General features: G+C 41.4%; 1 protein-coding gene and 1 long non-coding RNA gene across 2 annotated transcripts in view; both read right to left on the bottom strand.

The window, feature by feature from the left end:
• Positions 1-742: 742 nt before the first annotated feature.
• Positions 743-3729, bottom strand: LOC144215991 (zinc finger protein 703-like). Its single transcript, XM_077745266.1, has 2 exons — positions 3159-3729; positions 743-2871 (listed from the first exon to the last, which is right to left on the bottom strand). The coding sequence occupies exons 1-2, from the start codon at positions 3408-3410 to the stop codon at positions 1399-1401; spliced, it is 1725 nt and encodes a 574-aa protein (XP_077601392.1). The 5' UTR covers positions 3411-3729; the 3' UTR covers positions 743-1398.
• A 22181-nt stretch (positions 3730-25910) lies between these two features.
• Positions 25911-27021, bottom strand: part of LOC144180918 (uncharacterized) — a 32482-nt gene continuing 31371 nt past the window's right edge. The window contains exon 3 of the long non-coding RNA XR_013324565.1: positions 25911-26035. This is a non-coding gene — a long non-coding RNA (uncharacterized LOC144180918). The remainder of the gene's footprint in view (positions 26036-27021) is intronic.

Raw genomic sequence — 27021 nt, 5'->3', positions numbered from 1 at the left:
TCCCTGTCTGGAGTGCTAATGAACCGCGAGAGTGGAGGAGTCTGGGAGTCGGGGTCAATAGCCACCTCGGAGACTCTTTGCTCAGTGCCAACGATGGCGTGTCAGCCAAATAGAGTGGAGAGCCAGATACATTATCAGCAACCCCAAATACTCTAATAGAAAATGGACTAGCTCTTTCCTGTTAAATCAGTGTCTTTGCAAGAGTAGAGTCAGTATTGCTGAAAAGCAGAAAAAAACGCCAATGGAAAAAAAAAAACGCTTGCACAATTTGTCTTCAAGGATGGAAGCCTCCATGTATGAAGTTCTAGTAAGTCGGTCCAATTCCCCAAGGAGAGCCATCAAGGACTTTGACGAATATTTCTCTAATAACGACATCCCTTTGTCAGCGACGGCCTTTTGCGTTGCAACTCTATCCATCAGAGTCCAGGCTATTATTGAAGTCCCAGTGGCTACTTCACACTACTATTCCTTTTGCTGAAAAGGCTCTTTTTAGGCCTCGTAAACAGGAATCGGCAATTAAAAGCTGCAGTCGGCTCAAAGAAAGCAATGCTGGTGGGAATCCTCAATAACCAGCTAACTGGCCTAATGTGACCCGCAATGCACTCTCTGGGATAAGCCTGTCAACTGATAGCGGCCATGATATATTACACAGATCAATTGGAATTATAGATAGTGCAATTAAAGAAGATTGGGTGTTAAAATGGCAGGGTATAACATATACTGAAGAATGAGGGAAAATGAGTCAAATTCAATCAATCTTTTATTTAATAAAATAAGGCTTTCCCAAGTTGAATATTACAAGCATTACTAACAGATTTGACCTCTGTCATTTTATAGTTGTACCATTTGTAAACCCAAATCAATGCCCCACACATAGGCTTGAAAAAATATGACATCTTTGCATATTTACAAATAAAAATAATGCTCACTGGCATGCAGTTCTCCAGTCTGAATAAAGCATCATATTCCATCTTTAGTGTGGTGGTGCAAAGCCATTTTTTTTGTGTGTGTGTTGTAATTGTTATTACCGTAGAATACTTAAATCAGATTGGATTTCCAATGAACAGATTATTTTGAATAGAAAAAAACGGATTAAACCCCCCAGATTTTGAAGCAAGCGCATGTGTGAAAATAAATACTAGACTTTGATTTGTGTCTGGCATTAAAACAAAACAAAAAAATCCAGATGAAAAAAAAACAAATTCTCAAGCTTTGCTTATCAGTGTCATTAATAGCTTCAAATCTTTTGAATCTGTGCAGATTGGAAAATCTCACAGACATTTTTCCCCCATTTGGAGCACCAGTCCCAGTTCTGAAGCTAATAGAATGATGCCCGCCGGGTAGTCTATCTTCAGCAGGTGCCTGCCAGATCAACGTCACTTATACCAGTATGTGACATCACTGGTATCCAAGCGCCGAGGCTGAGCCCAGTCTCTGACCATAGAGCGCATATGGGGAGTAGTAAGCCGATGATGATGGTATGGATGGCATGGGGAGTCCAGGTGCTCCGGGTAGGTGGGATTTGCTATAAGGGTGGTAGCGGGCCAGGCCCAAGCCGGGGGACCCTCGAAAAGAGAAGGAGCTGGGCAGCGAGCCCGGGCTGGTGTGGGGGGGTAAATGAAGATGGCACGAAGCCGTGGAGGATATGGACGAAGGGTACGCTGACAAGAGTTTGCTGTCTACCATGCCGGGTAGAGCCGTGTGGGTACGCAAGTGTGCCAGGAGCTCCTCTGACGTGGCAAATCTCTTGTCGCAGGGTCCTCCGACAGACACCCAATTACAGGCGTGGGGTAACGGTTCGTTGGGGAGCATGAAACCGTAAGTGTAAAGAGGGTGCGAGAGGGAGGGCGTGGTACTGGAAGACAAGGCGCTGGAGTGTAAGGAGTGCAGGTGGTGGGAAGGGTAGACCAAGGGGAAACCAGACTTGAGGCTGGAGGGGTCATGGACGCAAGTGGAACAGTTACTTCCTCCCAAATGGTGCGCGTTGGGGTAAGTCAAACAATAAGGGTCCCGGCATAAGCCTTGCATCAGGGAGGGAGGAGAGGCTCCGGTCAGTGGACTGGAACTAGGGTGTTTAGTCGGAAGTCCTAAGCCCAAACTGGACTTGGTATGGTCCAAACCGGGAACAAATTGCGAGGGGTAGCCCGCGTAGGCTCCGACAATAGAGCCGTGGTAGCCCATTGAAGCAGGAGGCAGAGGGAAAACCGAATGTCCTGGTTTGAATGGGGACACGGGGGCAATGTGGCCTGAGACCAGGTTAGACTGCGAGGTTTGCGTATCGGCCTTGCCTTCGGGCCGTGGGCTGCTGGCGGAGCTAGCGTTACTGGAGTTGGCGCTTGCGCGTACATGGCTGGAATTGGCTAGTTGAGCCCCGTCCAATGCAGACTTCACTGTGTCGGAGTCTTTTTTGTCACTGCCGTTGTTATTGTCCGAACCGGGTTGGTCCAGACTGGAAGCTTTGTTGTCCAAGGCCTGCGAGTGTGCGGTTGACGGGGAATGACTTTGTACGTGAGGCTGACTCGGCGTATGGCGTTGAGGAGAGCTCGGAGATTTCGAATGAGGTGGAAAAGACGGACACGGAACACCGCCGGAGCTTCCGTTGGACACTCGGAAAGTTTTATCTGAAGACCCCTTGGATCCTTGAACTTCTTTACGGCATTCGCCCGAGGATTTGGAGTAAGGTTTGAAGCTGGACTTGTCCTCCGAGGACTGGTGCTGCTCCGCCGACTTTGACGATCGGCCCCCGCAGTCTTTGTCTCCCAGACTGCCCGAGGAAAGGGAGGCGAGCTTGGAAGCGGAGGGAGGGTCCGGTTTACCGATTTGGGAACATGTCTGAGCCAGCAAAGCCAGTGGACTCTTTTTGGCGTCCAGCTACAAAGAAGAAATACAGACAGAACGATGAAATATAGTCGGACTTTGACGTCATCATGCTATGACACAAAAGTTGTCAACAGATCCTTATTTTGTAAGAATGCTTTGGAAAATGATGCAAAAATACATCAAGGAAATGTATATTGCATTTAGTTTCTCTCAAACTGGAAACAGTAGAGAGGAATTTTAGGTTTTTTCAGTTGGGTTTTTTCTTAAAATTGATTTTTATAGAATATATAGACGATAGAAAATGAAGTTTCTTGTATAGTTTTCTTTCTCCTTCTCACCTCGATACTGACTGGTGCGGACTGAAGGGGTTGAAGGTACTCCGGGTGGAGCAAGTGGCCGCCGTGCGCCGTCAACATCTTTACAATCCTGATGGGAAGCCTCTCGACCTGACGTGACGGATCCAACCAAGATTCCGCTCTGCTCACGGGCGGCTTTTCCACTCCTGTGCGCCGACACCCAACCCTGGCGACGATTCGATCCGACAACTGGCTGCGTAAAGGCGATCTTGAGCCACTAGTGGGATCTCTCATCAGGTTCCAAACCCGTAAAAGGTAACAATTAGCCGGCACCAAACTCAAATGTATTCACCAGATGGGTTCATGATGATTGCAATCATCCGATGAGAGTTGGATAATCCAAATATGGCTCGTGCGCAGTGCGGAACCACGCGGGGTCTATCGAGAAATAAGTGACATCCTTTAACAGGCTCTTCACTGTGTCTATAGCTTGAGTATTCCTCCGGGTGTCGAAATAGAAGAGCAGTACGAAGATGGACTTGGGTCAGGAATATTCCCGAGAAGGCAGAAAGGCGCTGGCTGTGGTGTGCGTGTCTCCGTCTGACTGCTTTGGCTCGATCCTTCCTTCTTCTTGCACATCTCTGAGGGGAGGGCTGTTCTTTCCAAGCAGACCGTTGTCGGCCAATCACATGGCTTTTTTTCCTCGATAGGGGCGTGGCTTAACTCATAGCTACACCCTCAATGCAAACAAATGTGAGTCCTCAAAAACCGCATGCCTAATTTACACACAGGCTTTTTAGATCAAGGGATATCATTAGTGAATGTTAGAATTAGCTTTTTATTAAATGTTTTAAATTCTAATACTACTTAGTTATAAATAAGTTAAAAGTAGGTTGAAAATGCAGCGAAGATTTCAAAAAGAGGTAATACGTAAATTTAGAGAAATTAGTAAAATATATAATGAAAAAAACGAGATAAATTAATACATTAAGGATAATAAAGTTGGCATTTATTTTATTATTTCTATCTGACTTAATTTAATGATGTATTTACATAGAGAATTCTCTGGTGTAATTCCTTCATTGCTAAAATACCATTTCCGTCATTTGACTTCATAAATTGAGGTTTATTAATGCTGACAAATCTAAGATATTAATATCATAAGGTGACTCCACGCCTATAATTCATCAAATGGGATCCATTTCAACTAATCCCTTACGATAGAACTTTTTTTTGTTGTGATAGCAAATTGTTACTTGCTTTCAAATCCCATATTTAGTCTTGCTTTATTGGCTCAATCTGCCTTTTTAGTAAGTCATCATCAAACCAAAAGAACCGCCTTCATTCATTTTCCTCAACAAACAAGCATTTCATTTAATGAGTTTCTATTCTTGTTGAAAAATGTTCTTTGCCTCCAGATCCGGATATGCTCCTTAAAGTAGGGCTATGAATCACAAGGGTTTTGAATTCAAATAGGTAAGCCACTCTGACATTTCACAGTCTAGTGTTCACAAACGCCGTACGAGACGAGCTCTTTATTCCGAGCGCCGTGACTGTTTATCGGCAGCTGAGAGGCGAGGCGGCGTCACTTGCTTGTCACTCAGCGGCGTCACTGTTCGACCTGTCATCGTAGGGTTTAGCCTCCATTCATCACCCACACGTCGCCGCTCACGCCTCGGCGGCCTGGCGAGATCCAAGAAACGGCGAGCGCTAAACGTGCGTGCTGGATTTAGCGTGCACATTTGTCTGTCACTGCCTTGTTGAGACAAGTAAACAGGTGACCCTGAGAGCTCATTGTGAATTTCAAACACGTTTTCTTCCCCCTTTCTTTTACAACGTAGGCCTGACAGTTCATGTGTGAGCTTTCCGATTCATGTAGCCACAACCTTGTTAAAAGGGTGAGTGGTCGCCATGTGGGTGGGGTTGCACATGGAAGGCAAGAGGGGGGTGTCTTGAAGTAGACCAAAAGAAGTGGGGATTGGGAAAAGCCAGACAAAGGCAGTAAGAGAATGAAAGATGGGTGGGGGGGCTTGAACAACAGGGAGCAAATCCTTTCAAGTGCCCCTCCACACGGGCCGGTAACAGCTGTTTTGGCGTGTTGATGACGGATGGCTGTTTCCTGTTGTGGATATTTTAAAAGGGGGCAGACTTTTACGTAAAGAGGATTCTCAGCAGGTTCGGGTCCTTGCCGGCCCTCGAGGCCATTTCCATGCTTTTCTGGGGGCCGTATCAAAGCAATGCGTTGGGCCAGGGACGGAGACCAAACAAAGCCCCCAGGAAGAGGCTGATTGAGGCTCAGGAGGAGCGAGGAGGGCTGGACACTGTGTTTGTGTGTGTGTGTGTATGAGTGTGTGCCTGTGATCCTGAGATTTATAGAGCTGCTGAGGCTTGTAATGGACGTCGTAGCTCTGTGGTGGGCCCTAATTCATCCTGGTGTTGAAAGGCTGCCGTTTGCCTGACTCCACAGTATATATTTGTAACACTGACATTAGGCAGCAGAATCCTTCTAGCCTTTCTTAGGAAAACAGACTGTCTCTGAGAATGAAGGAGCCAAGATATTTTCAACAAAACCTGTAGATCAATTAGACCATGTTCAATGACACTAGTTCATAGTAGATTTTTCTAGGCTGGAAAATGTCAGTCATTCCGCAAATTCCAAACACAAAAGGAGAACAAAAACGTTGAAAATGTCGAAAACAATGCAAAACAGAAGTTGACTTCCAGTAGAAGTACAAATACAGGGCAAGCAGAGTAAGACTACTAGGTACAAATCAATCAATATTGCTTTGGGACTGTCTAAACCAGGGGTCTGCAAAGTGGTCCTCAAGGGTGGGTGCAGGTTTTTATTCCAACCAATCTAACAAACAGTTTAACCAATGAGGTTTCTGATCAAACAAGAAGCACCTGACTGCAATCCGCTGATTTCACTTCGAAGATACCAGATTGGTGGAAAGGTTTCCAGGTTGGAACCAAAACCACTGTGGCCCTTTCTGGAATAGTTTGGAGACCCCTGATCTTCAGAAATAGTTAGCCAATAAAGGGGTTTGTATAACATTAGCTGCTAGCCACTAGAGCTAAGTGTGTGCTTGATCAGTAGATATTGTAGTACAACTGACTAGTCACCGTGGGTTCGTGTGCAAGTACACTTTGGTTGGAACCCTTTACAATGGATATACGCATAAATTTACATCTGACTAACTCGTGTTAGAAGTTAATGTCCTGCAACGATCTCTTCTGAATGACTACTTCTGAAAAGCCCAAGGCAAAAATGGTCACACAGCGTTAATCTATCCACTGTTGTAACTTTTAAGTCTACGTCTGTTGTAAGTCTACCTCTGTAGTGGCAATTCTGCATTTCTCTAGTGGCTGTTTGCGTTTGTTTCACTGTTAATGGCATTTTTGTCTTTTTTTGTCTTTTGCAAAGCATTAGGAATTTGCAAAATGCTGGACACTTCCCATCCAACGCATAATAGTGGGTCCCTCACAACCTATTGCACTTCTTGAGGCATTTGCTGGTGTCAGCCAGACACTGTCAGACTCTGAATATAATACTGTACAAAGCAAAAAGGGGGGAGAAGCGATAAAAGCACCAGGGGAGGAAAAGAAGGGAAAACGAGTGTAAATAACTCCTATTTAATTATCTGTGACTGACTTATGGGGTGTGTGGAATGGGGTTGGAGGCCTGAGGCTGGGGCCCTGCTATAGTCCTCATGTTTTCTTCAGCAGCAATAAAAGCCAGGGGAAAAAGTGGATTAAGACAGTTTCATGGGGTGTAGCAGACATGGCATTTAGACCCAAACACTTAAAAGGAGCCTTGCAGGCAACATTCCAGCTCAGACAGTTGAAACAAGGCTTTCCCTGAGCTAAAAGGTCCACAAACAATATCTACACAGTGTACTTTATGCGTTTACCCGTCGTCACCTACGTGGGTGTGCTCGTCTCCGTGTGTATAGTTGCCGATTCGGTAATAGAACGTAATGTGCTGACAAACAAAAGAGCTAAGCAATGTGCACCATTTTGTGCTCATACTGTAAGCTTAATCCATGTGTATGTGTGTGTGTCAGGGTAACAAACACCTTGACAACCTTATCGCCTCACTTTAGAAAGGAGATAGTCTTTCGTGCCGGCTTGTCACGTCTCAAAAGCTAACGCTCTTATCCAACCTTGCCTGTCTGTCGTCTATCTGTCTGCAATGCAATCACAACAGCGACAAAAGCTTCCCTTCTACGTTCGAGGAATGCAAGTTTTATTTCCGATTACTACGGAGTTCTGACTGTGTATGTCTGTTGCACCTGCAAGACATTCGCTCTCGCTCTATGGTTGACGACAATAGGAGCGATTGTCCACTACGTTGAGAGGCACAGAGAGACAGGGGGGCAGGGGGGAGTTGGCTTGTTCTGCGAGACAGTGCCTGTTTCTAATCAGATTGTCCGATATTGTCGTGTGAAATTTCAGATAGCACAAAAAGTCGATGCTGGTGATAGCTGGGTCATTCCAGATTGAAGGGCTTTTGGGCTTCAAAGTTCTTATAGAATTCAATAAGTAATAAACTATTGAAAATGGAATAACCTCAGATTAACCTCCTAAGAACCCAGACTCTTGCAAGGCATGCATTTTTACTTTATCTTTGATATTTCGGCTAATTGATGTGTAAATACAAATAAGGATCTTCTTACCTGATGTAGTTTCTGAGAGAGAAGATGATGTCCACATCTTAAGGGGACACCAGGTCCTTGTAGTTCAAAATTTAAGGATGTAGTCTTGTGACAACCAAAAATGTGATGTCCACATGTGGAGGCCAGACCCTAGGAGGTTAAAGGCAGACATCTTATTACATGATTCATACATTTCTTATTCTGATAATATGCATAAGAGGGTTGCACGGTGTTAAGTGAGACATTCAATCAATGCGAACCATACATAGTAGCTATTAAAAATAGAAGATGGAATTATGGTGAAGTTTTTAGAAATCTAACTTTTCCAAGTCCACTATCATGTGCGACACAAATTATAATAAATATTTGAAACATTGTTTTTAAAAACAAATGTTCTCACAATCAGGAAACACGGCAACAACAACAAAAAATATAATTATTTTATTTGAACTAGTTTATTGGCGTTTTCACTAAGTAAAGTATGATAAGACAGGATTATATTTTCCAGATGTATCTGGTATTTGAAAGAGAAACCCTACTTTTTCCGATTTTTAGATTTGTTCTCAGGATAAGTGGACTCGTAAAACTGCATATTTTCATATTCTGTATATGGATTATTTCAAATTTGAAGGGTGGAACATAAAATATCCAATTGGTTCATGACCCTGCTAGATTTACAACAGAAGGTAAAGTAGGTAGTGGAATCTACATAGTTCCTGCCAAACATGATGAGGAGGAGTCGTACCTTGGCAACAACAGTCAAAAATCAACAGGCTGAATCGAACCTAGTCCACGTAAGCTCCCAGTCTACAGGGAGACCATACTCTCAATTAAAGACAAATCAACGCAAACCAATCGTTCAAAACCGACACTCCAAACAAACATTTATGGAAACCATCCACCTATTGTCCTTAATCTCTGCGTGGGAGTACGAAAGCCTCCCAAAGAGTAAATACAGTGAACCCAACAAAAGCCATACATAAACCTGTCACGCACGCTAAATGAAAAACAACACATGAAGCGCCTTCTTAAAGCCTGCTCTTTTGTTGCCTACCTTCAGACTTTACATTTAAAAAAACCCATCCGGTTTCTACATCTTAAAGAACTGGCAGTCATGGATAACGTATTCTACGCAGAGTGGCCAAAATATTTGCCTGACTGGACCGTCCGGGTCTTTGTGATGACAAAGCACCTTACTGGCAGTAACTCAGCGGTTCAGATGGATATATAAAAGCAAAGTAATACATCAAACAAGTCTCCTGAGATACACATAAGTATCAAGCTAGCAAAGTCACATACAGCTGTTTGTTATACGAGTGTGTATTGTTGTGCAGGCTATACGCCAAGCTGACAGTTATGAAATATTTTCTTTGCTGACCTTAGCTACTGCCTGTGCTAGCAAAATTAATTCACTGTGTCAACAAACACACGCGCACTTACAAATATGCTATGTCTGGTGACTGAAAACTATAAGCACAGCAGGTTTCGGGGGAGGCTGTTTTAATAATTGCATCTAGTCCTGATTTATTTTAGTAGTACTTGATAAGTGTGGCAGAAGAGAGCAGAAAATATATACTCGTATGCAAATAGGATTTTTCCCTAGTGTAGGAAAGCGGAAAATGACAAGAATTACTGGATAATTCGGACAATACGTCATAAGTGTTTTGTCTGTCACTTAAAATTGGGGGCAGGTCTAAATGTACCAGATTTGGTAAAGTTGTTAAGAGTTAAAGCGGAAAATTAGGACTTTGGTAGTGATCAAAAGTTTGGTAAACAACTTAAACAACTTTATTTTGCGTTGCTTTGGCAATAGCGTATGACAGTAAATATATTAACAGCCATCTATAAATTCTGTTGTTTTCTGTTATTTTGTTCGACTAGAATGTGTCTTCTTGATATATAATCAAGTAAAATTGCCTCTCAAATACGTGATATAGTCACCAGTGTGATGTTAATGTTCTGTTATGCATTGTGCATTTTTCAGGTGATGGGACTTATATTCAGGTATGACTGAAAATCTGAAAAATACATGCTATGTAGTTTAGTTTTATGGTTCAGAAAACCAACAAACTTGGAAATTTATGTTTAATAACGAAAAGACAACTTCAGTATTTGTTCTCTTTGTGTTCACTTTTGAATGGAAAAATACTTGGTTCAACATTTTCGGTGGGCACAGATCTTCGAAATCTGTGAAAATGACCATAATTAATTAAATCAATTTTAGGGATTGAATATATTAACTTTTTCCTCGAAAAAAAATTCATTGGGGGTCAGTTTCCCACACATTTTGGCCAATTACAACCAAATCTGGGTCAGAAAACCCTGCACTAACTACCAAATATTATATATACCAATAATATTTTAAGAGTTATTAAATAAGAGTGCATCCACCAGTCAGTATTACATACCTATTTATCATTAAAGCTGCCAAGTGGCCTCTCCTTGGCCTTTTGCACATTATATTTTTAGGGGTAGGCCCAAAGGTTAGGGGGGGGGGCAAAAGAAAAGGTCCAGGGTTGACGTACAAGGCCAAAAGTCGAACGGGTCATGGAAGGGTAAAGAAAATAGGCGGCAACAGTTGAAGGACATTTGTTCTTTTTGCTGACCTAATTCACAAACCGACTGTTACCTTGAAAAGGAGACCTGCTATAAATCCCCAAAACAGATGCGCCAATGTGGACGATTTAGCAACAAGGGCCATTCATCAGTGCAGATAAAAATAAGGCCATGAACAATAGAATGTATAGACGGCCATAGCTCCGTTCACCTTTTGTCCATTGGGGGGGATAATTATAGGGTGCACATACTGTATTCTCAAGGAAAAACAGACAATATAAAGTATAAATAAAGTCCCTACCCTTTGTCATTGTTGAGATTTTTGTCTCCCGGCCAAAATGGTCACATTAGCGGTGAACTAAAGTAGATGGCAGCATTTTATGTGAGAAGGTTGCAATAGCAACGGTATTGGCTTGACATTGTGAACTAGAGGGTGAGGTTTTTTGGAGCCGGATGAGGATGAAGGACCTGGAGAGGAAGAAGAGGGAGCAAAAGAGTAAGTGCAGTTTTCCTCTTCATTCAGAGTGATGAATGACTTTTCGAAGGAGGCAGAATATACATCATATCACCTTTAATGGGTGCACATTTCTACAGTCGTAACTCAGTGTTTGGAAATAGGGAGGGGAGGATGAAATACGACTTGGTATATTCCTCCGAGCGACACTTTTACGAGTCCTCCCTGCAGTATAAAGGCATTGATTGCTATTTCAAAGCTCCATGTCGGACTCACTCGGAGTTGAGTATCTCCAGCTGCCTGTGAAAAAAGAAACCAGAAAGTTCTTTAGCACAAGGAACCCCCCCAAAGTGATGTTTGTTTCAGCTAAATAGTGTTGTGATGAACACCTATGGTAGGTGTCTCTCAGGAAACATTTAAATGTCCACTCTGGTCTGTACATTTATTCGTCAATAGTATATCCATTAGTACAGAATTGTACTAAATGTGGGTGTGGTCAGACTTCCAAATGGCCGTGTAAATGAACAAAAAAAACCTAACTGAAAAACCATTTCCAGTGAAAAATGTTATTGTTCCAAAAAGCCCTTAAACTACAACACAATTGAATTTCAAAAACAACAACAAAAGCATTGTTGGCACGGGACTGAACAAAAGGAAGGACAGTATATCGTGACCGCACGTTTGGTCGCCAGACGTTTGGTCGCCGGTCTTTTGGTCGCCGGTTAAATGTACTTAGATAGTAAACAGTACTTAGATATTAAACTCGCTCTCTTAGATATGAAACTCTTTCTCTTACATATTAAACTATCTCTCATGAATATAATTTGGAAAGCTGGCGACCAATAGACTGGCGACCAAACGTCCGAGCACCCATTATATCCATCTGCAAGATCTATGTTTTGTAAAACCCCCATTATGTTTAAAAATATATCGAATTAGTAGTTAAAAATGGACATTTACTTGCATCTTTATACAATATATAAAAATAAATAATAAATGTGTACAGACTTATATATAGGCACTTCTTGTATTTGTGAAACTGAGAAAATTCACTGACAATGCTCATTTGAATAGATAAATGTGGCTGATTTTAGGGGTAAAATGGCAGTTCCATGAACTATCTGAATGGATTGGTCTGAAATTCATAACAAATTGGGCAAATTGGTAATGATACAATAGGTCAGCGAGCGAATTCAAATCTGGGAAAAGTCAAATCCGCAAGGAATGCGCAAATGAACTGAACTACATTCACATGTCTGGAAGATCAGCAAAACAGATAAAGTGCTGGATAATATCCGAACGACCAAATCTTGCTTCCCTGTTGATGGAAAACAGTCCCAAATACAAAACCCAGATTAGACTTTGCCAGATGTCTCATTAACAGCTTAATTTTGTAACCAAATCATAGCAAGAACAGAGCATTGCTGTCCACTTGGAATGTCTAGGTGATGAATTTCTTTGACAGACAGGTTCAAATTGAGATATCTCCACTCATATCCACATTGTACATAAAATATGAAGTTTATCCAAAAAACTGCAATTTGACATTATGCCCCAGTTTGCCACCATTGGCCAGACTTATCACTAAAGCTCAAAAAACAGATTCCACTCATACATATACATAGTTACAATTAAAATAAATGGAGGCTCTTCAAAAGTATGGCATTTATTAGGGCTAAATATACGTTAATAGATCAAGAGGTAAAATAGATGTACAGTAAATACTGTATCACTATAAAGAAGAGCTTGAAATACTGTACATAGTATAGAAATCCCCCTTTATCCTCATCTGTTTCAATATCCAAGAGTAATTTAAAACCTTGTCTGGATAACTGCCACTAGCACTTCATTATTCAAAGTGAGACCAAGTAGAATTATTGTTGTGTAAAAGCTCAAAGACTTTTAGAAGATCAAAGTTCCAGCCTATAAATCTTGTTTCCCTGCAGCTCCAACACAACTCCCCCTTCTTCTCTGACTTCTTCTCCAAACTCATATTGCACTTTAACGCCACATCGATCAAAAGCAGGCACTCACAAATAACTTTCTCTTAAAATATGACACATCCTTTCATTTTGTGCCAAAAACAATTCACGTCAAATGATTCTCGGCTTCCAACTGTTGAAGTCTTTGCAGTCGGTTTTTTCCACTCTATTTACATGAATATAGTCTAGTTAGTCCAATCTAACTAGTTTCTACTTTTTAAAAATTATTCCACACCACTATTAAACATGTTAGTTCTAGTCCACAGATCCTTCCTCCCATCAACTGTCAACTGTTTTTAACAAAAAAAATGGCTGAATAATAACACCAACCATATGTATACATGTACAATGTGTATGTATATACATGTATATTTATATATATGTATGTATATGTATGTGTATACATACATATATTGCAACATCACACTTATTTATTCATTTAGATATATTGTACATTATTAACTTATTTAGTACCTATTTATTTATGTCTAAAATGTATTTTGCTGTGTCTGTATTCTCTTGTAACGCTTATAATGTAATTTCTCAAATACGGGATGAATAAAGTTTTCTAAATCTAGATGTGATATTTTAATGTTAGCATAAAAATGCAGATTAATCAAACTTTAAATTTTCAAAGATTGGATATTACGGAAGACTTACTCATTAAAATGAAGTATATAGAACCTACATTTAATTTAACTTTGGTTTCCCTTTAAGAAGCATTTGCATGTGAATTAGTCCTAACCAAGAACTGGTTTTATTTCTGTACAAACAATCTTGGTTTCCCACCCTTTTGCAGGTGTACAGTACATCGTTTATGAGCAAAGTTAATTGCTCACATTAGCTTCCCAACACAAGTATGTGTCATTGATTGTGGTTTGAGGCGTTCCTCTTTTTGCATGAAATATACCCGCTAGCAAAAATAAAAAAAGTCTTAGTTACTTGAGATCATTAATTATGGAGATGTGTCTGACAATAATCCTGCTTTTAATTATAATAAAAGATACTGACAGGTAAATTACATAGGTGTCATTCACATAGTAATTTAAATGGCATTTTACAGTGGCGGAAGTATTCAAAGTTAAAGAAAATGCGAAATGTTAACCTTGAAAAATGGTCAATTGGGTCTTAAATGAGTAAATTTAGAACAGAAATTTCGTTAAAACCGGCATTAAAGTCTGAAGGATGGTTTTTACTTGGGAGTGGGGGGCAGTTTTCAAAGAGTTTAAACATAAATGTCAAGATAAAGCAACTGACCTCTTGATGATGATGCTTTGTTGTCGTATACTTTTGTTTTGATGACTCGCTTGACACATTTACTGTTAGTTTTTTTTGGGGATGGTGGTGGGGGGGGGGGGGGGTCTCGGAATCAATGAAAGGGAACAGCTATTGAATTGGAGGCCCCTATTTTATTGGCAATGGGACCCAATAGGGATTTTTTTGTGGGTTCGAGTAGCTTTAAAATTGATAGAGATATCTGTCATTGGAAACATTGGAAAATGGAGATTTCTTTTATAGTCCAAGATGAAAATCAATAGGAATGAATGAGTGTGAATGACCTTTTGGGAATGGAGAATAGGGCCACCAGAAAAGAATGCGTTTGTGTCAAAATTGGATTATTTTTTGCCAAAAAAAGGAAAATAATGAACTTAATTTGGGGAAAACCATTTATTGACCATGTCTAATTTCTCAGGAAATTTAATTTGTGGTTTAATCAATTAGATTTTGGTAAGAAGTTGAAATATCAAAGCAAAAAAAAGCAAAAATCGGATAAAAAATATTAAGATAAAATATATGTGAGGCAAGCTTTCTGTTCCTCGGAGGAATTTGCTTCAACCCGCATTAGCTTGGCCGATTGTATCATACAACAGCAGCTGTACGTACTCTGCATGCTGCGAGAAAAAATGGGAAGAACAGGGTTTAGTGATAAAACTGTGAAGGATTATCTGTCATTTGGAAAGCCCTTGCAGATTTGCTATCAAAACGGATTTGGCTGTGGAAAGGAATGACAAGACAGGGGAAGGAAGGATGGAGTGGAAGCAACAAAGTGGAGGCGGGAGCAAAGAAGAAGGCACGGACGGGGTTGGGGGAGTTGACATGCTCAGAAGGATTTTGTTTTCTGTTTAATTTCATGCCTACTCCCCCCCACTTCCAGGCCTGCCTCCCCCGCAATTCAATGAGCCAAATGTCACTCACACATCCATTTTGAAATTGCCATGCAAACACAGTGGAATGATTGGAGTTGTCAGTCATAGTCATGTGTTATGTGTTGTCTGCCAAAGGAAGAACTGGGACAAAGAACAACTACCAGATACTTACATAATTACAATGAAATTGTGTTTTGCAAGATTTCGCAAAAAAAAAGCTAAAAAAATCAAGTTTTAAGTCGCAATATCATGGATTTTCTCATTAAAAAGCTTGAATATTGTCAAATAGCATTCAAAAATAAATGATTGAGATTAGAACTGATCCAAAATGACTGAAATTTTGCCAAAAAAGAACTTTTCCACGGTTTGCTTCTGCATAGTAGAGATCAATACATCGTTAAAAGACTATGGGTTGTGCTATAGTGAATTAAAATACCTCAAATTCAGTAAATTGCCCCTAAAAATATACATTATGATATAAAATAGTGATAAAAACAGCTTTCTTTCTGGTGAACTTGATCTTTTTGAAAGTACTTAATATAGTAGAGTTTGTAGAAGAAAGCTAAAACAAAACCCTCCTTGTGGTTCTGAATCCTCCTCCGTAAAATGTCCCGCCCCGGCCGGTATGAGATTAATGGCATGTGACTGGCGAGGTCCGACCTTTTGACTGGGCCAATATACCCGTTCCTGCCAAATGCCCCCTTTGTGTTAAACTTGTCACCCCACTGACAAGGCGACATCCTTGTTCTTAGTAGCTGAGTGGCTGTCTCTTTAGGTTTTAAACGGAGGTGTGAGAGGAGGCTCATCAAAAGGCAGAACAGTCATCTCTTGAAGCCATGAAACTTGCTAGTGCTGGAGGTGATTTTATTACACCCGATGGCTAGCCTCGCTCGTCCAGTGAGTCGACCAAGGCAATGGAGGGGGATCTCATGTGGAATGAAAATCCATCCACATCAATGCGGGTCCATTTGCAAATGTCATTGACTCATAGAAAAATGTTCTCCTTTTGTTGATTTGTTCTTTTTATAGTTTATATTTTGAATGGTGTCGAGTGTCATTCCAGAATTGGGGGATAATTTTGCATAATGAGCCTTTTAGTTTGCAGATTTTATGCTAATATTAAGTCATTAGCTATTGAAGGCTTGATTAGGTCATCATTTTTGTTTGATATTTTCAATATTTAGTATCATGACAGAAACAGTATTGCGGGTTCAAAATACTACTAAATATATTAAACATGAGGTATTTCTCAGGGGGAGAAGGTATCTATTTAGCTGGAGGTTAATGCTGATTGAGGAAAAATTAGCTTAGAGTAAAAAGTGAGGAAAAGAAAAAAAATTAAATACATTAGTATATTGAAAATATCTAATATTTGAAACATGTTTATCAAAACAGCAGTTCGCATAGTTACTACAATGAAAATAAATCACAGAAATAATACATGTAATACCAATTTGAGGCTCAAATTGTTTAAAATTTGTGGTCAAAATATGTAGGAATTCTGGAATGACTCTTATAAATTAAGCATAATGGTGATAGACTTATAAAAAACATAGTTTGGGGCATCACATCAAATCTTGCAATGTCTTGTTTACCCCCAAATTCTATAACACTCCCTCTGTTCTGACCTTCCTCTGAGCATCCCCTCCACAAGCGAACCAAAAAAAACAGATTCCCACAAGGTGACGTAAAAAAAGGGTTAATGAATGTTTCACAAACTCAATCCTTTCTTTCCCTTTAGGGCAAACTCCTCTCCACTTCCCCTTTTGCTTCTTCCCCTCCGTCACCTGGGTGTCTTCTACTGAACTTTGAGGGGGGATTAGCTTTGCGAGGGTTGGCTGGTAGTTACGTCTGCCAGCGGGACTCCTCGGGTTTCACTCTGGGCTTGGTGTCTCCCCGGGGCGACAGGGCCATGTCAGCGTCTGTCAACTCGTGTCTGTCATCTAAGCCTCGTCAGCGCCGGTTCTGCCAGCGCTCCATCACGGCTCTGTCGCTCCGTGTTTCCTTCTGGCTTATGATCTGAGACACCCAGACAGCCCAAACGCTGACCCGCCAAACCCCCCCTTCAACCCCCTTTGGCGCGGTACTTAACTTGACACAACAAACACAAGGTCAAGGTGTGCGCCTTGTGTAAGTGGGTGAATGCAACGTGGCATTGTTACAGGGGTGCCGGTGGATGAAAGGCGGGCGGGTGTGTCACCCTGCCTGGGAGTAAGTACGTCTGCGTGCGAGGGTGTTTGAGTCGGGGCGAGTCAGACGACTGTGAGTGACAGTGTGAGTGAGGTGAAGCCGGGCGGCGTCTCTTTGTAAAAGTGCACCTACCTTCGATTCCCACAAGTCCCTCCTGGCAACAAACTGTCATGGCTGACAGGCTTGACAAAAGAAGGAGAGGGGAAGGGAGGTAGGGGGTCCGGGGATTAAAAAAAAAAAGTTTAAGAGATGAAATTAAAGCAAAGAAGGGAACCTGACAGCACCTTGAGAAGAGGTATTGTCTGTGAGGGGAAATATATCTGTGCTAGCAGGCTTTGATCACTGGAGGATGAGAGTAGGGAAGTGTTTGAAAAGGCTACTGAAAAGAGGAGAGAGGACCAAAAAGGAAGTCAGGAACGCAATTATGAGGAAGGCGGAAGTCAGATGTTTTTTTTTGTGGATGGGGCTGAAATGCTAAGACTTTGCCTTGAAAGTAGCTTTTTGAGTAAGTCACAAATATGTAAATCGCTGAGCAATAGTTAGGTAGATAGAAAAACATTCTATTTAGCAAACCTTGTAAAAGAGGAGAGACATTTTACATACTTTAGTTAGACCTGGTTTGACTTGTCATTTTTTGTGGCTCGCAATAAAAGTAAATCTTCTGAATTATCTTCGTTAATAATAAAGTGATGTTATACAGTGGTATTGGTAAAAAATGACCCCATTTCAGCTATTCTGGAACGTGTTGCAGCCATAAAATTGTAAGTTAATGTAACTTGTCTACTGCCCATAGTTTGTTGGGATAGGCTACAGCACCCCAGTGACGCTAGGGAAAAATAGCTTTATCAGTTTGAGGATTATATATTTTGTCTTTGGAGTGTATTTAATTGAAGGTTGTATTCTGCATTTTTTGTGCTTAATACAAATTTTAATTTGGGTGTACTTCCTGGTGTCAAAGTGCTGGCCTGGGGGCCAAATCTGGCCCTCTTAATCATTTTGCCAATCAATTTCCAGGGAGCACAAAAATCAAAAAAAAAAGAACTCAATAAAACACCTTCAGGTGCATTGCTACTTTTACATTTCAATATTTTTGAGGACTAACCCTAATCAGAAGGAATCATTCCGAAATAGAATCAGGCCAAAAGAGCAAATAACACAAAGAAGAAAGAGTAAGTAGAAGTGAAAGTGGTGGTGGTGGGGGGTGCGGAGTAGAAAATCAACTCTTTTTTTGTGATTCACTCCAGTGTTGGTGTTTGAAGGAGTCTTTCTCTATCAGGAGGGAGTCAAGTGGCAAGTAGCATTGGCAGCCACTTTGATAGGCAAAGCAGCAGCAGCACGCTGAAGAGGAACCTCCTGCCGGCAGGATCTGAGCAGCTTGTTTACAGAAGCCATCTTGTCTGATCTGAAACCCTGCTTGCCCTCTAGTATGGAAAACACTCTTTGACTCTCTTTGATGTCTTTCTCCATTTCTTTTCTTACACTTCTTTCTGAAGCTTGTGATTTCCTCTCACTGCTTGCTTGACACATATCAAAATCTGCTTTGCATTACTGGCTTCAAACTCCAAACATCTTGCCTTCTATTAAAAAAGTTTGGGTAGTACCGTATTTTCACGACTATAAGGCGCACCGCATTATAAGGCGCACCCTCAATGAATGACATTTTTCCATATATAAGGCGCACTGTATTATAAGGCGCACTGTCTATTTTGGAGAAAATGTAAGACTTTTAAGTGCACCTTATAGTGGTGAAAATATGGTAATTGCTATTGACTTCCAGGTATGAAGCACTCACTACACAGTCACCTCTAGAGCCAGCCATTGTTGATGTTTTGGATTTTTTTGTATAAAATCTTGCAGTGGGGGAGGAGCTATATGATGGAAGATTTTGTAAACTAAGATGGCATCTGCATATTCAACAGTATTGTTTCAGTTAAGGCGTTTGTGTTTTTTTAATATCCGACAGTGGTGTTTTTTTTCGTTTTTGGTTTTCTCTTTTTTCCATATATAAGGCGCACTGGATTATAAGGCGCACTGTCTATTTTGGAGAAAATTTAAGACTTTTAAGTGCGCCTTATAGTCGTGAAAATACGGGACAACATTTTACTAGGGGGCAAGTAGACGTGTATGCGGGAGGGTGGGTGGGGGTCCTACACCACACCCTAACAGGGTCACCCAGGGCTTGTCAACAGGCGGTCTGTTTTAATATGACATATTAATGTATCCTGCCAATGCCAATAACTCTACACAAGCAGCACATGTGTGCATATTTATTAGGGTAGGTAACATTTTCTCCCCTGTGAAATATTAAAAGCCCTTCCGTGTACTGCGAGCTGCTGAGTATGTTCATAAAACAGCGTGTTGATTTTCAGTCGCCTCCTCTAGATATTGTCGTAATTATGTTTCGCACCACGGGAATGTCCTCCTTTGCCTGATATTTTAATTGCCTTGGCTTTGATTTGGTGTCCAGGTGAGTGAGTTTTAGCACCCGGAAAGATTTAAGCTTGTTCACACTTTGAAATGCTCCATTATAATTTATGTCGGCTAGAATTTACATGTTACGATTTCCTAGTGGTTAAACGCCAGATTTCGGATTTTGGATGAAGAGAAATGGGCCTAGATTAAAATATATCCTATTTGTCAACTTTAGATGTATTCCTGAAGGAATAAACTAATGTAATGTAACTGTATGCGTTATAGAGGAATAAGAAGTGATTGTTAAAATAGCATCCGAGTGGTTTTTGTGACTTTGAAATTAATGATGCAAATTATTGCAACAACAGATCACTCCGTTTTTTTTGGATTGATTCCGAGTGCCTATAACTTCTCTTTAATCGATGCTCATTATCTACGCAGCTTTGACGGACCATTAGCTCCTCCAGAAGATGAAATGCAAACGAGGTGTAATAAATCAAATGAGATGAGATGCTCACGTAACATGATGACTAAGATAGCTTCCTTGGATAGTGATTATGGGGTTATCTGGTTCTTATGCCGTAGGATGTTTATTTTAAAAGCAGGATGATTTTTTAGAATATTCTGTTTATCCAGAATAAGCAGTAATAACCAATACAGACAGACCTTATGGGTCAATGAGACTGATCAAAAACTCAAATATAGGCTTGCTATTGTCATATTACTACAAATTCTGGTGTTTAATGGGTACTGTTGTAAGAAAAATAATATTTTATTCATCTTTTGTACCATGCATCCTCACAAGAGAGCCTGCCAAGTGTCAGGAAATAATAATGATATTTAATTTGTATCCTAATTCAAGGTAAGTCATGGAAACATTGGAAAAAAAGCTGCAAAAATTTCTTCTCGAATAAGGGTAATTTTCTAAGTGAATAATATATATTTTTCATTACCGTAGTTTCACAACTATAAGGCGCACTTAGGTCTTACATTTGCTCCAAAATAGACAGTGCGCCTTATAATCCAGTGCGCCTTATATATGGAAAAAAAATTATCATTTATTGAGGGTGCAGTGCGCTTATAGTCGTGAAAATACAGTATGCTGTTAAGGGAGAGTAATAAAAAAATAAAATAAAAGACTAAGTCTGCCTATGAACAAGTGGAAAAGTCCCGAATTCTAGGGTCCTTTTTTTTGGCCATGGACCCGCTACTTTTGTGAGAAAAACCTCTCTTTTACTGGTACTGTTCCACGACCCAATAGTTGTAGACCCCCTGGACGGCGGCATAATCCCACAATCATCCTTCCCCCTTCCTTCCCCTTGCCTTTGGACATGCTTTCAATATTGACGACTGTGACAGATTGGATGATGAGACACGTGACATGGGTTCAAAATGGGAGACGTGGAATAAGAAGACGTGACACATTGTATGAATAGGTCAACGGAATCATCTGGGCCGCCAACAACACTAATAGCAAACATACGACGGGGCCCTTTTTTTGGAAGATCTGCCGCTATCGAGCCGCAATCAAAACAGGAATATGAATAAAAGCAAACGGTCGGCGCGGCAACGTGGTGGCTGAAATTGAAAGTGACAGCTTGACACGTAATATGGCACCCATAATGTGATTAGGCCAGCGTGCCACTCTCTTCTGAAACTCTCACATCCCAAAAAGAGCAAGACTGGCGTCCAACTCCGCTAAACACACTCGGGCTCTCGCCTTGAAAAAAAAGAAGGGTGGAAGGGGGGGTTTTTATGGTTGGCGAGGCTGAGAGGGTCGCCTTGTCTCCCACTTTCTATGAGACGAATTGAGATGATGCCGCTGTTGAATCATAACCCCCTGGAGGGAAATTGCAAACACATGTAAGGGGGGGTGAAAGAAGGAGCATTTTTAGGTCGAGAGACGTCCATGCCAAGAACAGAAAAGCTGAGTGGGAGAAAGTGAGCAGTGGTATGCATTAAATTAGTCATTATCAGGCGCAAAGCTGGCCCGGGTCCGACTGTCAATCCCAATGATGTAAATGAGCGCTGACATGTCAATGGTATCGCCCACAGTTACTCACGACGGTTGCCTTCGAGGTAAAATTCAAGAAGCATCAGAAGAAAGTAATTAGCGGAATGACGAATGGACACGGGATGGATTTAACGGGGAAAAGGATCAGGAAAGTGTTTTTTTTAGGGGGTGGGGGGGATTGAATGATCGTGTTGAAGGGAATTGAAAGTGCAGTTGAATAACAGGGAATAAGACGGGGAATGTGATTTTTGTTGACGGAAAGTTGACAGATGTTTTGGATTTGTTTGGAGGTGTGGAATAGAAATTTGATGTCAGTTTTTCGCAAATATGTCATGATTATTTTGACCATTTTAGATATAATGTTTAGATTTGTTTTATTAAATGGATTAAAAGAACTGGATTAAAAGACCAAATATAATCAGTTATTTTATATATCTAAAATAATGTGGATTTTAGCTTTTTTATATATATTTTTAGACTTTACAAAATGATTTTTGAACAAAAAACAGAAAAAAAATAATTATTTGATTTAAAAGGGGGTAATCAGGTAATTCAATACAAATCTAAACTCTTCATTTTAATTAGATCTTAAAAAAGAAAGTCGGCACTATGATTTACTTTCTTGGGCCACACAAAACGATGCGCCGGGCCAGATTTGGCCCATGGGCCGCCACTTTGACACACGTGATATAAAGTATGCAAGAAACATCTAAATTATTTTTAGAGTTGTGCAAAAATAATAAGAAAATAGTAAATGGGTAAGCTGACGAATAAAAAAAGCATGCAAATCAAAGCTTGAGCTCATTGGCTGATATCCAATCCATTGGAACTCCCTATTTAAGCAATTAGCACTGAAACATTTCATCATTTACTCACTGCCAAGCCATCATTTTAGTGTCACTCAACACACTTTTTTTTCAAATGATTCCCTATTGTAATCAAGCCAAAAAGTCAAATGAACTTCACAGGAATGTCGAACAGGAAATTTGAACGAAAAAATAAAGTCCAAAAGACTACAGCACTCACAGGGCGAGAGGAGGAAAAAAAATAAAAAATTATATAACCCAGTGACAGGAATGAAAAAGAAGTATTATGTTTGGCATTCATAACTTAAGCTGAGGGCCACATTTCCAAACAAGCCTTTTCAAATTGATCTTGGCCGAGTACTGGTTTAACATGGAAGGGAGTTGGTAGGCACTTTTTGCCTGAACATTTCTCAAGTTGGGGATTTTCCCCTCGTTTTACTGATGATGGAATAATAAAATGGAGAAGAGCACTTGATGGGGACACAGCGTGGAAAATGATTGGACGCCGGTGCCGCTGGGAATGTGAACGAGTGGCAATGGTCAGCCAAGCACGATAAAATGAAATGCGGCTTGCTTTCCAGAAACGAGGGTCATTTCTCAACCATGTTTAAAAAATGTGTCAACAAGCAGGAAGACGGACTCAACCTGCCAATTATCCTAGCCGCACAGACCATTTAGATATATCTCAAAGTCAACTAGCAAATCATTTTATGGGAAGCAGCGCCATAACCCGAAATGTCTGCCTAATCAAAAAAGCAAAGCAATGTCATACATTAGCCCTCACTTGACTCCGTCAAGATATATTTTCTTCTTTCTTCTAACTCTCCATCTCCCCTCCCCTAGCCTTTTAGTTCAAGAAAAGCCTGTCACAAGGAATCAAGTCAAGGCAAAGACATAGTCGAGCAGCCATGACAGGCTGAAAGCCACTCAAATGGGTCTATAATGAGTCTAATAATGGTGTGGGTAAGCATAATTTACTTGAGTCAGGGCCCCAGAGAGCCAAAGAATGCATCAGATGATGACTGCGGCATGAGCCGGCAGGCGATGATGAGTCTTGCTTCCCCATGATACGACACGGGCGTAGCGGAAGGTGGGCAAGCGCCGAGCCCTGTACCTTCCCGACCCACCCCCTCTCTCGGGCTGGGCCCCCGGGGCCGAACCAGAGTCAGAGCTGCTCATCACGGAGCACTGGACTGGAAAATCGCACATGACTGGTTGCTTCCAGAGGGCCTCAGATGGCTCAACGGCGACCCGTCTCCTTTGAAATAGAGAACGGGGTGACCTCACGCCGCCCAGGGAGTACATGTTAACTGCATCTTGCCTTGCCAGAGCTTGCAATGTGTGTGTTGTTCCATGCTAGTTGAGTGTAGCGTTGTATATGTCTTTGGGCAGTAGCGCCCCGGAGAAACGAGTTACTCACGGACAAATGATCGCCGGATCGTCAATGAGGGGAAAACGATGTCAACAAAACGTGTGCGTGAGCTAGCATTAAAGAAATCTATTTCTGTTTGGACTCATGGCCATGTTAGCAAAAAATAAATACAAGAAACCTGTATACATCAGATAAGATACAGATACGACTTTGTTTTTTAATGCGCAAATACCGACAATTTAGTACTGCATATGAGGATATAAGAATATTGTGGCCGGACATTTTGTTGACAGACAATTCGTCGCCGGACGATATGTCGAATGGATGTTTAGTCGAAGAGCGTTTTTGTCGAAAGTTTGCTTCCTTGGGAACGATTGTTTTGTTGCATAAATAATTTGTTGAAAGCGATCAACCAGGTAATCTCTCTCTCTCAAAATTTAAACACCCTAACCTTAACCAATATCCTCTAACCCGCGACGAAATGTCCGTCTAGGAAATGTCCGTCTACGAAATGTCCGGGGACGAACTGTCTGTCTACGAACTGCCCGGGGATCAACTGTCTGGGACTAACTGTCCGGGACTAACTGTCCGGGGGACGAAGTGTCTGGCAACGAAATATCTGGTCACGTAGGAAAATATAGTCAGTGAATACCGCATCGGTGAGTATTTATATACGAGAAAGTACAATACACCGTTCAAGGAGACACAATATGGGAAGGGGATACAGCTAGTAAACAATAACATAGGTCAGATTAGAGTGTGGCAGGGCTGTGCTTACACTGGATCCATATCTAGTTGTGATTTCTTGCTCTGTCTTTTCTTGACAATGACCCCTTTAGAGCCATAGATCTTTGGAACATTGTCGCAAAGGCGTATATCTCACTTGCTTTTTGTGGTTGGAACCATTCGTCACTGTCCACCTCCTAAGGACTCCAAGGACAAGTGTGTACTTGGCACTCACACACGGTTGTCTAAACTAAGGCGACAGGCTACTGACAGTTCATGTGCCAGAATGTAGTGTGCCAGGAGGAGAGATTTGTGAAAATATGCACTCTGTCATTTCCTTTCCATATTCCTGACATCATCACTTTGTCAAGAAGCCAATATGTGAGTACGCCGGGTAGTATATACCACGCATACCGGGGCTGCGTTTGAGGGATAAAATGTCTCATACTCCACGTGGGTGGAGAACATGATATACGTCGGAGAATATCAGAGGAACCCGTTGACAGCTGACGGGTGATGAATTATTCTTGTGTCATCACAACAGAGTCGTCAAAAGTTGAAGTCAACTGATGAGATCGCTGTACTTTTGACACGTTTTGAACGCGTCTTTCTCCGTTTTTGAAGGCAGGCTTTAAGATTTTGCCGTACTCGCCGCCGACCTTTAAACGGCTCCCCGAATCTACCCCGAACTTAACGTTTGATCCCTTCCTGCTGGAAAGGCGGGCTGAAAAGATAACATTTGAAGGGAAGCAAAGCGGAAGAAAACAGCCCGCAGAAAGTCAAGGCTGCTGAACATGCTCACTGTCAGCTTCTTTCGTTTAATTTGATGCCTCTGTCTCCACCGGCGGCAGTTGAGACTAATCTCATTGAACGCTAGAAATGAGTGTTGGTGACAGGGATGTCAACAGCGGTTTGTTTCCAGCTCGGCAGGAGAACAGTACCTGCCTGTGTCTCTCTGTTACACAAGTGCCCCCAGCCTTCCCTCCCCTGTGTGTCCAAGTCATTTGGCGTTACCGTCAATCCCACAGGCCAACGACGACGTGCTTAATCACTCGACACCGTTTTTCATTCTCTCTCTCTCTCTATCGCACGCAAACGTGGGCATGTTTCTCCGGCTGACAGCCTAAATAGAATCCCACCCCCCGTTTCAAAACATCCGAGCCAAAAGCATCTGTTTCCTTTTGAGTGGAAGACTATAATGGGAGTGGAGAGCCTTCCAACAGGTGAGTGTGAACAAATGTGTTGAAAAGCAGTCCAAGTTGACACTGAGCAGGCTAGATAGAAGATGCAGTGTTTTCGTATGTTCGAAATTGAAATACTATGTCAAGTAATCGTCCATTGGATGTAATTTAAAGTCTTTTGGTTAAGGCAACAAGATCATAAAAAAATATATCTATATTTTATATATGTTTTTTCCATTAGTGTTGTGCACCAAAACAATGTGATGATTGGGGAGTACCAAAAACAAAAAAGTTAATTTACCTGAATTTGGTGCAGGCGGAGTGTTATCGATTTCCAGTGGTTAGCGCATCGAGGGTTTGATTACGGGTGGCGTTTTGCATGTTCTTTTGGGCTCGCGTGGGTTTTCTCCGGGTAGTCCAGATCCTTAAGAGGATAAACAATTCAGAAAATTAATGAATGAACAAGTTAAATTGTTTACAGGACCAATGGAAGGATCCAGTAAAAAAATAAAGACAATTTGGAAAAGAAAGGTTGAAAGGTCAAACCTTGAACATTATTTGGTGGTTTGTTTTGAAATTTTGAAAAATAAAAATTGAATTCCACTAATCTGAAATATGGACCTTGGGATTAACTCCCCCCCTGTTAATGTTGTGTTCATATTATGGGGCAAAAAAATAGAGAAATAAGAATGATTTTAATGAACAAGTTGTATCCGTAGTTAAAGGTTATGGAATCTTTTAAAAGGGCAACGTGGAATTTGTTGATCAAATGCATGTAACTAATCGTGAAATTTTCTTTTGACTTTCCTATCTTTAACCTTATTGCCTTCCTCTCCTTGCTCCTGTTGCTCAATAACTCCTCCCATGGTTGTCAATCACGCAGAGAAACCTGCTGTAAAGACATCCTACAGAACGAAGGGGGTGTCGGTGGGTGTTAACCGAGGTCACGAGTTCAAAGTAAACCGACGAGAAGAGCCGCCATTTGACTTAAAGGTACGACGGGTAGACGTCGGGAACACGTGTGTTGGAATTGAGTGAGAACAAATCCTGATGGTGACGGCAGAAGCGGCAACGGCGCGGGGCAGATTGGGCGAGAGAGAGAGAATCCGATTCATCTTGATCAAAGGCTTGTGTCAGTGACAAAGGAGCGTTTGTTTAGCCCAAGCATGACATGTATCTGAGAGCCATAAATTACAGAGAGAATTAGAGAAGCCTGGTGGATTTCATGCTCGTGTGCCTGTCTGTCTCTTTGGGTGCAGCATGCAAGCATTTTTTTTGCACAATCCCACGGACCACACACAAGTCTGGGGGAATGGGGGGGATGGGCTTAATGTGACACCATGAGGGCACATGTCAAGGACCGGATGACTTCAACCAGGAATGTCAAGGTGCGGCCTGCGGGCAGGAGGT

The sequence above is a fragment of the Stigmatopora nigra genome, chromosome 22 (genome assembly GCF_051989575.1).
Source record: "Stigmatopora nigra isolate UIUO_SnigA chromosome 22, RoL_Snig_1.1, whole genome shotgun sequence".
Lineage (NCBI taxonomy): Eukaryota > Metazoa > Chordata > Actinopteri > Syngnathiformes > Syngnathidae > Stigmatopora > Stigmatopora nigra.
The sequence above is the reverse complement of the archived record's forward strand: the minus strand, read 5'-3'. Positions and strand labels throughout refer to the sequence as shown.

Excerpts from the sequence above, each read along its gene's own strand:
- LOC144215991 (XM_077745266.1), bottom strand. The coding sequence starts at position 3,410 with ATGAGAGATCCCACTAGTGGCTCAAGATCGCCTTTACGCAGCCAGTTG. Across the intron at positions 2,872-3,158 it reads CCGCACCAGTCAGTATCGAG|CTGGACGCCAAAAAGAGTCC; the intron begins GTGAGAAGGAGA and ends TCTTCTTTGTAG.